Raw genomic sequence first — 16,640 nt, 5'->3', positions numbered from 1 at the left:
TTAGGCAGCGAATATATGAATTCTCTAATTAATATATAGTGTTCTTTCTATGCGTTTTCATATATAGTTTGAGTTTATTAAAAGAAAAGATTAATTTATTAATTATTACTCAGTGTCGTTGAATTTTTATTAAATTAAAGAAATTAAATTATACATGAAAATATGTGCATTAATTTTCAAAGCTATTACATAATGCCATGAAGAATAAATAAAAATTATTTTTGAACAACGAAATCATGCTAATGATGCCATAGCCATTCCAGATATCATCAAATCTATCCCGGATTTGATCCGTCTATTCTTCAAAGCCAAGGATTCCATTCCTCCACACCTCCATATCAAAAACCAATAGTACCGCCACTGAAGCTGCCACCACCCATAATGACACAAATAGCGGCGGAAACAATGTTGTTGGCGGCGGCGGAGTTAGCGACCACCACCAACGACAGCACGAATGTTTCCAATGGGTTTGTTTCCCTGTCCCTGCTGCTAACTATGGGGATAGCAACTGATGTCCCAAAATATGTCCAAGAGGGGGGTGAATTGGACTTTAAAAACAATTTTCGGTTCTTGCTCAAAACCTTTAAAAATTGCAGTTAGGTTCAACTAAATTGACTAATGTGAAAAATGAACAATACAGCTCTATTGACAAGTTGATTCAAAGTTAGACTATATGCAATCAGTAAACTGTTCTAACAAATTATATCGGATTCAGAGATATCGATGTCTGGATAAGTTTTTAACACGAGAACTGAGCAAGCGATATACGGATATACTAACTAACAGCAGTTTAAACAATAAGCAGATCATATCAGATATCAGCAGATTTAGCAGAAAACTGATTTTCTCAAATAGCAGCTAGATCAACAGCAAACAATATCAACTTTCATATCAGCAGAAGCATATCAATCATAAAGTTAAAATGCTTAAATGTAAAGAGCAAGGGTTGAGAAAATGAACACTGAAATTTTTATAGTGGTTCGGCTTCAACTAGCCTACATCCACTCTCTCAAAGATCCCACTTTGAGTCTTCACTTCACTATTCTTCTCTTTTAAAGGCAAGAGACAAAAGCCCTTTACAAATCTTCTCACCAAAGCTTTTACAAGTAGCTTCACACTTCTACCAAGTGTTTTTCCAAACACTTTTCACAACCAAGCTTCAATAGGTGCTTGAATGACCTCTCATAAATAATAGTAAGATGTTTAAAACTCACTCTCACTCAATACAACAGAATCTATAAAGAAGAGTTGAGTAAATAAGCCAATGAAGAGCAATAAATCACTTTGAGCACTTTGAATGAAAGCTTTTATGATTTTGAACAGTAGAGGAACTTTCATTAAGTGCAAAATGGCCAAAGGTAGGTGTATTTATAGCTTTGGAACGTTTTTTACCGTTGGAGAACTCATTTGAACATTACAGATACGAATTTCAAGAAAATAGCCGTTATTTTGTCGTTTCTGCGATGTTGTGCAGAGTTGAGACTGTTGGCATACTTGAGAAAATAGCAAACCAGTTAGCATACTAAAATAAGTAGCAAACCAGTTAGCATACCAGAAAAACTTTTCTTCATAACTTTCAAAACTATAAAACTTTACACCAAATCATAGTCAAACACTTTTTTTAGGCCAATAATGATATTTAAAAGAAAAATCTTTTGAGGGATTGAAAATAAGCATCATTGACTTTTACTCCTCAATTCTTTTCACAAGTAATCCTAAAAATAAAACTTAACTTCTATACTATATGTACCTTCAATTCTGATTTTCAATGTAGCCTTGGAAGGTAACATTTTCTTCTTTTATCTCCTTTGATTCGTCCTGTGTTATCCTTAGAATGTTATCCTTTCTTCAGAAGCACGAATCCATCATGAAATCCTTGTGTCTTTTTCTTTGAGATGCACAACACTTAAAACAATGTTAGTTTGATTCTAGTTGAGTTTTGGTATCATCAAAATCTATGCTCCTTTGAGCTTGTGGGGTCAACAGCAACAGCCAGAGAAATAGTAGCACCACATCCAGCGACAATGTGGATGTGAGCAACGAGAGGAAGGAAGGCGATAGGAGCAGAGATGGCGGCTGTTTGATGTTAGGATTCTTCGACAAGAAGCAGAGTCATCCAAGCAGCAAGAAAGACGACAATGGTGCAAGCAACAACGGTAGCAAGCCAGGCGGTAGTAGTTACTCTCGCCACGAAGACTATCAAAAACTGCATAATCAATTGAAGAAATTGGAGAAAGATCTGAACTTCATCCAAATTGCCTTTGGCAAACTCAAAGATCTGGAACTCAATATGAGTATGCAATTCATGACTCTTCAAAAACAAAGGCAAATCCTTAACTGCATTGTTAGCTACAAACAGCAACCCCAGAATGGGACAAGTGCAAGGTAAACCGCTCAACTTTATGAGGTTTTTTTATAAAAGTTATTAAATTTTAATTTCTTTCGTAAAAATTATTGAATTTCAATTTGATTTCGTAAAAGTCACTGTAATTGAAAATCAAAGGCTTTCAGGTTAATTTATTGACTTATCAACTATTTTACAAAGAAAATTACCTAACTATTGGTCACTGATTGGGAAGAAATAGAAAAAATGAAAGGTTTTGACATTGAGGGAGGTAGCAAGATATGTTTTATTCATGCTATTTTCTTTTTTTAAAAAAATTAATAAAATAATATAATTTTATTTATAAAATAATTAAAAAGTCAATAAATTAATATGAAAATCTTTAATTTTTAATAGTGACTTTTATGAAATAAAATTGAAATTCAATAATTTTTATGAAAAAAATTAAAATTTAATAATTTTTATAAAAATACTTATAAGATTGAGTGATTACATATGATATTTATCTGATAAGTTCACTATATTTTAGTGCACAGTATATAATTTGCCCCGATATGATAATGAAGCTGAAGCTTCAGATTCCCTCACCCCCATAATTTTACTTTACATTTTTTTTTAAGTTGTGGGTGGGTACAAGGCCTTATCGTAAACCTCCACTTGCCATAATCCAATCTGAAGGTCTGTGCATTCTAACTGGACAAGATCCACAAGAACAGAGCCCATAAGTTTCAACGTTTCCATATTTTATGAACTATAATAAAGTATTCGGCTACGTCCAATTATTATGGTTTTCGGCTCGATAATACAAGCCCATCAGCCCAGATTAAACAAGGGCTGTGAGATTGCATTTGGTCTGAACTAATGTCTGATGGCCGCTTCCCAAGAGGCAAAGTTAAAACATTTTCCAGCCCAAGATCTATTGCTGCTTTTTCCCTGGACGGAATTTAGGGCATCGCTATTCTTTGGGTTCATTGGATTATGATAATAGTTGACAGCTGAAGACTTGAAATATCATATATAATTTTAATGTGGATTTTAATATGTCGTTTATGTCAACTTGAATTCTCCCATCCCACGGCTAGTTTCATGAAACGGCTAATGAAAGGTAAAAAGTTGATGGAGTGGTCTTCGATTTCCAAGATTGTCATTGTCTTCTCAAATTATCGCTTTTAGAAACCCATGAATGGACGTATTTCTTCGACAAAGATACTACAATCTTTAAGAAAGCTACGTGTCTTGCACGTTGCTTCTTCTCTCTTATCCTGAGTCTCAGTCATACAGACCATACCTACTGTAATTTATTTCCCGCCATATTTTCTAACTATTTTTCTTTAACGGATTTTTTTTTTCCGTATGCGTTGACTGTGGAATGCAATTCATTTCTTGCCCTTCTCAAGAAATTCATTATCTTGGCATTTTAAAAAAAGAAAAAAAATACTGCAATTCGCTCTCTGCCACCAGGAAACAGACAACCATTTATCCAGAAACATATAGAAAAAGTTGACATTCAGAGCTCTGTTTTGTCATTCGTCGTCCCTTCCCAATACCTTCTTTACCCCATCTCAAAATCCCATAAACGCAAATAAATTCTCTTTTTTTATTTTTTTTGGGGATGTAGATTGTCTCATTGCAAGCTATTCCTCTGTGGGTTCTGTTATGGCGCTTGAGGAATTGACCAATTGCAAATTTCCCCTCGAAACAGAGTTATTTGCTCTGCTTGAATCTGCGAAATTCAGCTGGACCATATTGTCACTTGCTGTAATAGCCAATCGTTTTGAGCGCCGCTTGATTTCTCTATTCTGGGGCAATGCAGTGGCAGAGATGTTGGTGGTCTGACTTTCTGATTTGATGCAATGCCTGTCCAGCACGCTCAATGGGGTTCTTGTGCTCGAAACTGTATCCATCGTTGAATTGTACCAGTCCATTTCCACCATTTCTTTCAGCGCATTGAAGCATTTTATCAGCTGGTCCTACAACCATTTTGAATGAATATGTTTAACAGAAGTGATAAAAAAAGAAAAGCTACAGGAGCATGGAAATTTTTGTTGTTTGCTTACTCTATTGACACGTTCACACGAGGAAATTGAACATCTGAAAGAAGGAAATTGAACTGGGAATAGTTCATGGGAAGATAAAAGAAGGGCTGATGCTGCAATAATTGATGGCTTGAACTCTAGTAACTTTTTCTCTGCAATAAAAAGAAAAGGAGTTTCTAGTCTAAGTTGAGCAATGTTAAAGCTTAAAAAGAAAAAGAAAAAAGTTTATCGTGGTATCAATTACCATTATGAGCTTGCAAAATAATCTCGGTAGCTCGATCTTTGAGAGCTTGTGTTAATGGCGGATCTTTGAGTTCAAACGACGAAATGAAGAAATGCACGAAAGAGAAAGGTGTTATGGATCTCATTCGCCAATTCAGAGCATCAAGAATGAGAAGCTCCATTCTATTAATTGTTTGCACGTCGAAGATGAAACTTTCTTCCCTCTGTATGTAATAAAGAGTTTCCACTCACATAAATTTCTCTGACCAGACAAATTTTTCCTGATTGCAAAATGAAATAAAACAATTACCTGAAAATTAGAGAGTGAGAAATGTGCGTTCTTCATCTTTGCTGCCAGAGAAAGGCAAGATATTACTAGAAGTCGTAGAATCCATGGCTTTCCTCGCTGCCAAGACAATATCACAAGAACTTCAACCAATTGCCAGTGGACACTTGAAATTATGTCATTGGTTGGTACAAGTTAATAAAAAATTCTGAAAGCAAAACCTTCATTTGAGGATGAAAATAAAATATGGTACCGGGATTTCTTGCCTGGAGACGAATCGATCCATATAATTAATGGCAAGGTAAGCAAGAATGGGCTCAAAGTTGCAAGAATACTGTGCCTGTCAAATAAAGACAAGATTACAACAGAGCACAAGCAATAAACAAAAAAAGAAAGTAACATATGAGCGCTGGGGTGGTGGCTTTTACCTGTAAAATGAGGGAAATGGCTTCTTGACGAAAGGAGGAATAGAAGTCACAGGTTTCCAAGCAGGTTAAGAAGTTTATTGAAGGCATGTGGTCAGATTCAGAGGCAAACAGATCTGGGATAGTATCAAATTGGTGTTCTTTCAGGCTCGTCAATGGATTTTCGAGATCAAAATCCATTTTCTTCTGCAGTGTGTTTTTCTTTTGTTTGGTTTCCTTGTTAACCTGTGTTTCGTTATGTTGGTTATGCGTCCCCGTGAGAATATAATTGTATATGTAATAGAGAGAGGAAAGAGAGGTTAGCACTCAGCACGTAGCAGCAGCAGGAGAGTGAGAGAAAAGTGATGCAAAGAAGGTGAGCAATAGTAATGATGGAAAGAGAAGCTTCGCTTTCTGTGCTGAAAAAAAAAAAAAGAAAGAAAAAGACTCTGTTAGTCTTCTTCTTCACTCCTCAGTCTTTCCCTCTTTCACATATGTGTGTGTTGGTCCCTTCATTATTTTAATATTTTCATATAATAATAAAAAAAAACACAACATATTTTATTATTATTTTGAGCAGACAACATGTTTATTATTTACTGTAATGCTGTGTATACATTGGAGATCTTATGAAAATTAAGTCTACTGGGGCCATCCGATTTGTCATACACCTTACCCAGTCAGCATGCATTCCCGTGCATGTCACTCACGTGTCCATGGTAAATGCTAAAATTGGCACAAATTTTTTCTGATATGCTAAGCCTTTTCTCTACCAACTGATTTTGGCTTCTAATTTCCATTTAGATAATCCATGATCTTTCCTCACCATTTTATTAATCAATAACGCACCCATACAACCCCATCTAATATATGTCTCATCTTCATAGAAATTTCCTCAACTCAAAAAGCAATCTTCATTTCATTGATTAATATTAAGTTCTTGTTTGCTTTCAATGGAAAGATTTCTCAAAGTTATAATTAGAATGAAATAATATATTAATTAATTGCAATTAGACATACTATCAATTTTGACTACTTCAATTTTGAATGGTTGATTTTTTTTTAAGTAATTTTAATTTAATTAAAAAAATAATCTGATTTCAATTTGATTTTACATTCAAATGGAAATGTGATTGGTGTAATAAATATTATATAATTAATATAATTTTTTTTATGTCATTTCATTTTCATGAGATAATAAAGACAAATGGAATGTCCTGCAATTGCACAAAACGCCACATAGCCCACTCCGAAAGAAACTTAAGAAAATTCACTGTAGAATTTCTTACATTTGGAAGCTACTAATATGGTTAAGAGTCTTTCCCTGTCGTGGCAGAAAGACAGGTTGGTTTCACGTCCTCGTGTTAAATGAGAGGCCCCATTCATTCTCAACCCTCACTCTATCTCAATTTCAACACCTAATTAATTTTATTTTTTTAAAATATAAACTTTAATTTTATAATATTAAATTATTTTTAAAATTATAAAATTTTAAATTTCATTTTTTTTAAAAATATTTTCCCAATTTTGTAATAATATTTATGCCAATAGCTCTTCATTTCTACGATAAACTAATAATTATTACAATAGGATAACACGTAAATTCTGCATTTATTTATTTATTTATTTTAATTTGGGAATAGATGAATTCAATGTCTGATGGGTATAACAACCACTATAATTACATTAGTGAGGTGCCCGATTGATGTGAAAAGCATACAATATTTACACGTCCCTGCAATTTCTTATTTGATCAATGCCAAAATTAATATAAGGTAATGTTTTTATTTTTCTAAATATTTATTAAATTAAATCCAAATAAAAAATTTACATAATTTTCAAAATCTTCTCGTTGTCTGAAATCTGAATACAGAGATGCCAAATGAGGTACAGAAGAAATCATAGCTAAACGGCGAAACAGTACTCTCCATTCGATTTAAGTGAAAAGGCCATTATTCAAGTGGACAAACACACATGCCACTTTTGACATTCAGAACTTGAAATCATCCATCCTCACAAAATTAATAATAATAATAATAATAACTACAACAGAGAAGAATGTGGAATTCTCCAATGTATACACAGCAAAATACCCTCTAGCCTTAAAAAGATAAATTCAAGTCTTATATCACTATAACCTATACTCAACGATCATAACCATTTGTATGAGGTCTACTAGTTCCCTCAGGCAACCTAAACTCTTCAATGCCTTAGAACCCTAGCATGTGTACCTTACACTGCAAGTTATCTCTAGTGGGAAGCATTAAATAATCGATTCAGCGCATTAAATATCCAATAGCTCAAGGGATTCTTACTGAGACAAAGCATTGACATACCAACTCAAGCAAGACCCAAATCCAAAGATAATTGCCATTGATACTTCAAGGTATAACAATGTCAACTGCCATTTACATAGGTGTGGTAGACTAGTCTCTTGCTTAGAGCGTACATCAATTCAATATAATATCCATAAACATGCCAATTGGCACTTACAATTTCCATTGATCAGGTGACACAATATAACACAAGCATGCTCTCCTACTTATGAGATCTCCACCGAAACTCCATCGCCATTATTATAAAAACTAATCAAATTGTTTTCTACACAAATCACCACCTTTGCAAAATCAATAGTGGGTTCTTTCTGCTTATTAATTATATTGAATTTTTGTAAAATTTTACATTTCCAATAAGGGAAAAAAGAGCCTTTTTTTTAAAATTTTTCATATTATTTTACACATCAATTCAGAAAGCCAATTTAGATAGTTTTTTTTTTTTTTTTGAAAACAAATGGTAAAATTCAGAATTTTTTTTTTTTTTTGTTGAGACTCTTACCTTCTTATATATCAATTAAAATGAGTTTTTAAATTAAAAGGGTATCGAAAATGTATGAAAATATTAATTGAAATAAAATTAATGAAAGAGAAATAACCTAGATTTTGTCGTCCTTAAAATCATATACGGATGCCTTTTTCAGTAAAAACTTTAAATGGGTACGAATGTGCATGTGATGAGTAATTGAATGTATGTGGTAGCATAGCTTTCTTTCCTCTTGCAGCCTTCTCCTTCACTGTTAATTTACAGTGCTTTTAATTTACTATACTTCTATCATTGAACCTTCATCAATCCATTTTCAACATTAGACTTTTCTTCCATCTTATTGGATTCAACTTTTAATTAATTGATAAGAAAAACATAATTGAGTGTTTCTGTTTGTAGTTTAGAAAGTTAAGAATTCTTGCTGCTTAATTACTTTGTAAAATAATTGTTGACATTTAAAAGAAGGGCAATCATTATATTGCTTTATCGTCAAAACCCCAAAAATAATAATAATAATAATAAAAAAACCTGCCTTAAATTTTAGTCCAGAGTAATACTAACATCATTTGTTTTTTTTTTTTTTTAAATTATATGTTTTGGTGTATATAATTATTATCCAAATAATTTTACCATCATTAATTCCAAAGTTTTGAGTGGACGCATAATCTTTTACATTGAATGATTGACCTTTAAGAAAACATAATTATTTCGTTACTCAATGCTTGTTTTTTTTCCTTGTTGGAGAATATTAGTTGTGTTATTAATGATTTATTTTTAAAAATATTCAATAAAAATAATTATTAGATTAATTATTAAATATAAAAATTATAATATATATAATATTATTAATTTTAATTAAAATATTCTCTCAATCTCTAAAAATTAAAAGTTATGAGGGATGACTTTGCATGAATCACTTTTTCAATATCTAAACACTAATATAAATATTATACTACCAAACAATATAAATAAGAGAGTAAGTCAAAATATTAAATGCTACCATAAAAGCTGTAGTCGAACAATATCTATATATATGTTATTTTCTTTTTTATTTAAACGTAGTATGCTATAGATTCAAGACATAAAAAGTATAATGAGATTTATCTATTAAATATATAGATCTTATATATTTATATATTAGATTCATAATAGATCAATTCTAAATAAAAATTTCCCTTTAAATTAAATGATCGAAGCTTTTTAATAACTTTTAAATTAAATATTTATATCAAAATTTATATATAATTAATTAAAGTATGTATGTAATTAAAATAATAAATATATAAATATTAATATATGAATATTTAATTTAAGAGTATATCATAATTTTAATAACGTCTTAATACTTAACTTTAAAATGTCAACCGTGCATTACCATAAAATATCAAAGTGAAAAAAAAAAAAAATTAAACTCCATCTAATAAAAACATGAAATCATACTTTTTTATATTATATATTTTCCCTTCTTATTTATTATTTTTAATAAAAGACAGATGATAAAATACAAATAACATTTGATAAACAGGAAAATTTTTGTCTAAATTAGTCCATCACGAATTTAAAATATAAATATGTGAAATCTATATATTTAATTGGTAGATCTTGTGTTTTAAATTATAATAGAATCCTAATAAATGTTCCTTTTGCAAAGAAGATCATCACTGAGGGGGTTTGTGGGGTCTTGGTTGCCATGCAATATCAAAGACAAATCCACAAAGGAACTAATTAATTAAGCTTATAGTAATGGCTGACTAATACTAATTAAAATATACTTCATTTTTTAAGAAATGAATAAACCCTTATTTTATCCCTTGAAATGAAACAATTTGCTTGAAATTAATATAGAATAAAATAATAATAATAATAATAATAATAAAGTAAGATATGGTGAAAAGGCGTATAATATCAAAGAGTGAAGTCAAAATAGCTTTTGTTAATATGGGGCAAGAGAGAACAAAGAGGGTTTGGTTATTTTGTTGTTTTCTTTGCCTTTGTTAGTGAGTGTCTTCTGGTTGGAGATAGCCACAATGGATTCTCTGCTGCTTTCATTGATGCAAGAGAAAGCTTAAAGCCTTGTATATGGAAATCACATTCGCACTCATTGGGAGACAATGAAACTTTTGCTTTTCTTTTCTGTCTTCGATTCTTGTCTTTCCATTCCCATATATAATTTAAACATGGGAAAAAAAAAAAAGTAATGGCTGGTTTTTGGGTGTTAAATAAAAAAAAATGTTGTCGCTTTTAAGGGGAATTTCATGCATGTGAGAGCATTGAGTATGCATACACGCCTGTCACCCCATGCATAGAGCACCATCATTAATTAACGTCCATTTGGTTTTTCTTTTCCTCTCCATTTCAGACAAAATAATGATTTTACAGCAATTATTTAACCCCTTCTGCCTCCTACTACTGCTCCTATGGTAATGGTAGCACAAAAAAGACATAGGGTTAGATTGATATTATAATGTAGTGTAGGTTGGACAGCTTATTATCACCGTGTGATAAACTTAAGCTGTTAGTAGAGACGTCATTCTAACTTCCTTATAGTGTAGTAATTCAAACGCTATGACCGAAGAGAAAATCATTCCTAACGGCCTCATGTTTTGGAAATTGTAATGGGCCTAGTAAACTCACCATGAATGAGGCCACAATGAGTTAGCCCAAAGCCCTTTGTATTTTTCTGTCTGGTCATAACTAATGAAGAAGGTCTACATATGGGCCATAAGGACTGCCTGAGTTTAGAAACCAGATTATGAACTGGGTGGTGTGCTGCTTACTAGTAACCCATTTGTTTGCTTGAAAAATATCCATAGCAATGCGGTTAATTGGCTTAATGCAGCCACTCTAATGCAACTCATGGTCTGCAGAGCACATGGCAAGATAAATTTGCAAGTAAAAAAGACCTTTTACTTTCAGCCATCTTGACCATGGTGTGTAATCTATATTGGGACAATTACCTGTTAGCCATTAATAGAAGCATGGTTTTTAGAACTCTCATCTATGAATTCATAAATACAGAAGATTAGGGTTTATGCATATTATGTAATTAATAATTCTTAACATGCAAATATTAATATATTAATTTTTATAAATTAATATTAGTATATTAATTTGTACACTAGAAACATGTATTTTTAATATTTAATGAATTTATTTATTTTATCTTTAAACTCCAAATAATATTACTTATTTTTTAGTGAATAATATTCACTCTTCTAAATTGATATTCAAAAACTTTAATAACAAACTTATACACAAGTTCGGAGTAGAGAAAAAAATGATATAGGATCATCTTATACTTTTGGCCTTGTGGAGAATCAACATATATGCATACAAAATGATGTCGTTTTAACGCATAGCTAGCAAAAAGCAAATTGAATTCCTTATCATTGATCGATTGTCCAGCCAAATAACTGAGTTTTGGATAAATTTTTTATTTTTAGAATTTCAGGGATAATCTAGACCAACTAAATGTTTGATTTACTAGTAAATCAACCAGATTAGTCTATGTTTGACAACTATGAATAGATCTGTAGAAGCACAGAGCTGGTAAAATGTATTAATCTTAGTTACTACTAGTAATTTACTTGCTATAAATTTTCATATATGTTGCTTCATTTCCTAAGCTGAATTTGAGGGTTTCTTGTGTTCATACTTTGGAAACAAAAGCAATATATGTAGCTTTTTCTTTATATATATATATATATATGAAGCTTTGGATGGAAATATTTTCTCTCATAATCTTGAGTTGTGAACTCATCTGTCTTTTGCTAGAAGATTTTAACTTTTACAAGTTCAATCGTTTCTGGTATTGCTAGTTGTTATGCTGTTGATGATAATTTCATGTGGGTGTGGACTTATAAATCAGAGAATAAATAGTTCTAAAATTTAATGTTCAAGAGCTTATATAAAAGAATAATGTATAAAATTGATTAGAGTTTATAAATGATATGATTTCTTTATATAGGACATAGACAAGGTTGATTATAGAAAATTAACTGTGTAATTATGTGAATATCATTAACTAATATAATCATAAGAATATATTCCTATTAAGAATGCATAAATATAGTCATTAAAATAGGGATTGTCATCTTTGATATTCTTTCCTTTTGAGGAGTGCACCCTACAATGGATTTAGGTCAATATAAGGCCTTCGAAACCGTTAGTAAGCCTACATAACTACAACCTATAAACCAAACCCAAAATAAAGAGCCCAACTCAAGAAAACAAACAGACAGAGTTTGACCATAAAATGGATAATCAAATTGGGAGAAAAATTTATTGAACCTATAATATAATAAAATACATAATTTAGACAGCTCAGTTCACCCTCACAACCCACAATCATATCTAATATCACGATAAAGAGCTCATCTCACCCCAAGTCTAATATTCCACATACATAATAAGTTTAACAAGTTAGTTTTACATCATAAGGGAAAATTAATACAGTCACTGAGGAGTTCTAGATATAACAAAAATAAATATAGTTAATACATCAATTATTTAAGTTTTCTTGCGAAAAAGAAAACATGTTTACTTCAAAATAACATCTGCCTGTCACCTGGGAAAAATAATTAAACAGGGATGAGCGTTTAGCTCAGAGAGCTAGTTATTGATTATAAATATAATTTTTATAGATATTTAAAATTAATGCAATCCTAAGTATGAAATACACACTGAGCACTTATATCAAGCAAATCACTTAATTCTCACACAAAAAGATAATTTGGAGCTATACACGCACTCAAAATAGCATTTCCATACATAATGTGGGATTTGTTCCTCTATCCAGCTCTCTTATTTCAAGACCTGAGCGAGCTCAACTCAAACTTGACTTTCACTTAAATCTATGTGCAGGGGCTAGCGAGATCAACTCAAAACCGTGCTTAATTCCGACTTTCCATATCCATAAGGACCTGGTTCCAGCGAGACTAGCTCAAACTGCGACTACCCGTCCAATCCATATTCATCATATATATATAAGCTTCAAATTATCCTTAGGGCCGCAGACACAAGTAATTATCAATAAATAAATATGCAACAATAAGAGTATCCCTAATTTATTTAACTAAGAATGTAAATATATTTATAAAATATTTGAGCATATCAAAATTATATAAATAATATTGAAATTACACAATATAATCAGTATCCAACTCATAGGTTGGTCGATCCGACTACAACTGGTTCGGTTAGAAGGGAGAAGACTGATAGGCACTGATCACCTAAAAGGATAGGAGAGCTGCTGCCCTGATCAACCCTTGCTTCTGCTACTATTTACCTTCTTCTCCATTTCTCTCTCTAATTTCTCATATTACAGACTAAATTCCTTCTTTTCCCCTTACTAGCTTTCTTCGTCACTAGAGAAACTCAAAAGAATTTGGCCATTCTATCTCCCTCTTTCTTTTTTTCTTTTTTTCTTTTTTTCTTTTTTCCTTCTTCTCCCCATCCCCCTTTCTTTCCCGATTCTTCTTTTCCTTTTTGTCTTTTTTTTTCTTTTAAGCTGCTGGAGTTCACGTGGGTTAGTGGATCAGCTATCTACTTTTAACAAAAAAAATCCACTTCGGTCCCTCAACTCTTTCCCAATTCCATTTTAACCTCAACACTTCTAAGCCCTCTCCTTTAACTCCAATATAAATTTAACTTTCTCCCCAAAATTTTTATAAATTTTATTTTTATTTCAAATAACAATCATATTTATATTTCTTAAAAAATTTTGAGTGTATGGTTTATTTTCTATTGTTGCCAGAATATATTATACACCCTTTCTATGCTTAAAAAAAAAAAAAAAAAAAAAAAAAAAAAAAAAACTTCTTTTATAAAAGAGCTTCATAGCAAAAAAGAGCTTCATAGCATATATTGTCTTCTCTGTACACACATCTGTCGAAGCCTATTGTTTTACCACACAAAATCAACAAAACAGAAGCATTTGAAAGAAGAAAAGCAAGCTAATTACAATTTACAAGTTCGTTTTAGCGGACAATCACCAATCACAAACCTTAAAGCAAAACATAAGCAAGCAAAATACCAAATAATATACTGCAGTTATCATCAAGAAGATTGGGAGACTCGACCCAACTTTGTGTCCGAGACAGTCCTTTGCAAATCTTCCCCACCAGGCACCACCATGCCTGGGTACCCCTGAACCATGCCTGGACTTACATTTCTGACCCCATAATAAACCTGTTGATTCATCCCATCAGGAACTGCCCTTCCGCCGTCATATGGATGCAATGTAGTCATAGGCCTCATAGCAGCCCCACCGTATAATGGACCCATACCCGGAGCTGCTTGGTGATACCCCACTGGTATTTGACCCGTTGACACTGGGTATTGCTGAACGTATGGAGCCCGAGTTTGAAAGGGCTGCACCGGAACATTACCCGGTGGAACTGGACCCGGTACGTAGTAAACTGGCATTTGTTGCACTTGATGACCCGGATAATGAGAATCCGGAATATAATGCATGACGGGATGACTCGGGTACCGAGTTGGTTGGGTCGTCATTACTTCAATTGTCTCAGAACAAACATCTATTGTATTCTGCTTCGGTTGTATGATTGGATCCAGGTTTTCGGGCTTGGTCTTGACGGGTGGAAGATCAGGAATCGAAGGCACAGACGGGATGGCTGACGAAGTCGAGCAGAACGGCGAAGAAACAACCGGAGCAGGAGAACCGGGATCGGAAGCCGAAACGTTGTCTTGCAAAACGAGTCGACTCTTCATTTTAGGCTCGCGAGGTTGGGGAGGATCATCCGAATTATCCAACCCGAATAGATAATCGGGCACTTCTGATACAATGGAGGAAGCCTCGGATCGTCCGCGCTCGAGCCTGGACCCAGAATTAAGTGCATCGAAGAACCAGTGCTCCCGATTTGTGGAGCCATCAAGAAGCGAGCTGATGCTACTAGCTCTCGAATCCTCCCCTTTAGAGAAGAGAAACAGCCGGAGCCGTGCCGAGCGAGGATTCAAATTCAATAAAACCCGATCATATTCTTCCATCATATTATCTATATCCTCGTCGGTTGTAACAGATATCAAAGCATCGAGATCTTCATTGGGCAGCTGATACTTGACGCTCAAGTTAGCAAGACCTGAAACCAATATCACAGTTTCTAGCTTCAAAGGATCTGAATTTAACGCAATTTATAAGTTTGTCTACAGAAAACGTAAATGTGTACCAGAGAGTTTGGACAGCTTAGTCAAAAGAGAAGAGTAACTGGTAGAGCGGTGGAGTGCGACGATGCGAGTCTCCCCATCAACATAACGAAGCTGATTGTCATGAGGCCGAGGAAGAATCTTACCACCAAAACTGCACATGAAGCGGACACGCGGATCGTGGGAACCATAATGATCGGAGCGAGGAGATGATGCGACGGAATCTGTAGCGGCAGAGTCGAGCTCCGATGCGTGAAGCGATGCCATATCGTTACTTGGTTCTTTCCACTGTAAAATTCGTAACACTAAACTAAACGAGAGAGAAGAGAATAATAATGGAGAATGTCTGTTTGTTGTATGGAATCCAGATTTATTATTTCCTTCTCTGGAGTGCTGAGTCAGCATCACAGACGCTGACCTGGCAACATTTATTTGAGATTAATCAATGCTGAATGTAATGATCAAACCAATGGCTGACCTGAGCAACCATCAAATTGATGCAATCATGATTTAAGTTGAAAATTATGTGCCCTTTTCATAGGGGAATGGTTTTCTGGAGTGGGACCTAATCATGTATTCATGCTTATTTGGTACTTAGTGGTGGTGAGGATTTGGGCGGTGGAATTACTGCATCCATACGTCAATTGCTCAATCAGGGTTTGGTTTTTCCCTTTTTTTTTTTCAAACATAATAATGTAATTTTTATATTTTATCCTTTTGTCAATATTCAGATCAAAAGTTAATTTATCATGTATTTAATATATAAATATATAAAATTTATATATTTAATAAATAGATTCTATCGTATAATTGAACTAAATTTAAGAAAAAAAAATCATCAAGTGAGGGTTTATTTGGATGGGGTGAGAGAAGTGTAAATAATGGATGAGTAAGAAAGAGAAAGGATAAGGAGAGTTATAATAAAAAAATCTTATATTTGAAAAGGGGTGAATTAATAGAAAGGTAAGGAAAGATAATGTATATTTTTTATATTTAATAAAAAGTAAATGATGAGTAAATTTAAAGAGTGTATAAATAGAAATATTCATAATTCTCAATCTTTCTCTCTTTATCTCTCCTTGCATTTCAAGTTGATGTGTAAGAAAAATTAGAATTTAAGGAGTAAGAGAGGGTAAGATTTACTCTTACTTACTCTTATCCTTCGGGGGTGTTTGGTTTACCTGTTGGGTACAGCTAATAGCTGATGGACACCCAAACAGATAAATTATAGTATTTGGCAAGTTTAAAAAAATAGAGCTGATAGCTGATGGGCAACTGATTGTATCAGATTATTTAGAACTGTTGGATTAAGCTGTTGAATACAATCGATTGATAGTTAGGCGATAACATTCTTGTTAGGTGAT

General features: G+C 32.9%; 2 protein-coding genes across 2 annotated transcripts; both read right to left on the bottom strand.

Annotated features, from left to right (window-relative positions):
* Window positions 1-3,796: 3,796 nt before the first annotated feature.
* On the bottom strand, window positions 3,797-5,715 carry LOC110640317 (putative cyclin-D6-1). Its single transcript, XM_058129493.1, has 6 exons — window positions 5,317-5,715; window positions 5,142-5,228; window positions 4,913-5,008; window positions 4,625-4,826; window positions 4,402-4,532; window positions 3,797-4,314 (listed from the first exon to the last, which is right to left on the bottom strand). Exons 1-6 carry the CDS (start codon window positions 5,491-5,493, stop codon window positions 3,979-3,981), a joined length of 1,029 nt encoding a protein of 342 aa, XP_057985476.1. The 5' UTR covers window positions 5,494-5,715; the 3' UTR covers window positions 3,797-3,978.
* An 8,241-nt stretch (window positions 5,716-13,956) lies between these two features.
* LOC110640325 (protein PAL OF QUIRKY) lies at window positions 13,957-15,638 on the bottom strand. Its single transcript, XM_021791590.2, has 2 exons — window positions 15,300-15,638; window positions 13,957-15,212 (listed from the first exon to the last, which is right to left on the bottom strand). The coding sequence occupies exons 1-2, from the start codon at window positions 15,541-15,543 to the stop codon at window positions 14,170-14,172; spliced, it is 1,287 nt and encodes a 428-aa protein (XP_021647282.2). The 5' UTR covers window positions 15,544-15,638; the 3' UTR covers window positions 13,957-14,169.
* Between the last annotated feature and the right edge of the window lie 1,002 nt (window positions 15,639-16,640).

The sequence above is a fragment of the Hevea brasiliensis genome, chromosome 11 (assembly GCF_030052815.1).
Source record: "Hevea brasiliensis isolate MT/VB/25A 57/8 chromosome 11, ASM3005281v1, whole genome shotgun sequence".
In the NCBI taxonomy this organism is placed as follows: domain Eukaryota; kingdom Viridiplantae; phylum Streptophyta; class Magnoliopsida; order Malpighiales; family Euphorbiaceae; genus Hevea; species Hevea brasiliensis.
Note: the sequence above shows the minus strand (reverse complement) of the source record. Positions and strands in the feature narration are given on the sequence as shown.

What these genes read in the sequence shown, in the direction of transcription:
- LOC110640325 (XM_021791590.2), bottom strand. Translation starts at nt 15,543, where the DNA reads ATGGCATCGCTTCACGCATCGGAGCTCGACTCTGCCGCTACAGATTCC. An exon ending in TAAGCTGTCCAAACTCTCTG is followed by an intron (nt 15,213 to 15,299) that starts GTACACATTTAC and finishes TATTGGTTTCAG; the next exon opens with GTCTTGCTAACTTGAGCGTC.
- LOC110640317 (XM_058129493.1), bottom strand. Translation starts at nt 5,493, where the DNA reads ATGGATTTTGATCTCGAAAATCCATTGACGAGCCTGAAAGAACACCAA. An exon ending in CCATTTCCCTCATTTTACAG is followed by an intron (nt 5,229 to 5,316) that starts GTAAAAGCCACC and finishes TTTATTTGACAG; the next exon opens with GCACAGTATTCTTGCAACTT. An exon ending in TATTTTGCAAGCTCATAATG is followed by an intron (nt 4,533 to 4,624) that starts GTAATTGATACC and finishes TTTTTATTGCAG; the next exon opens with AGAAAAAGTTACTAGAGTTC.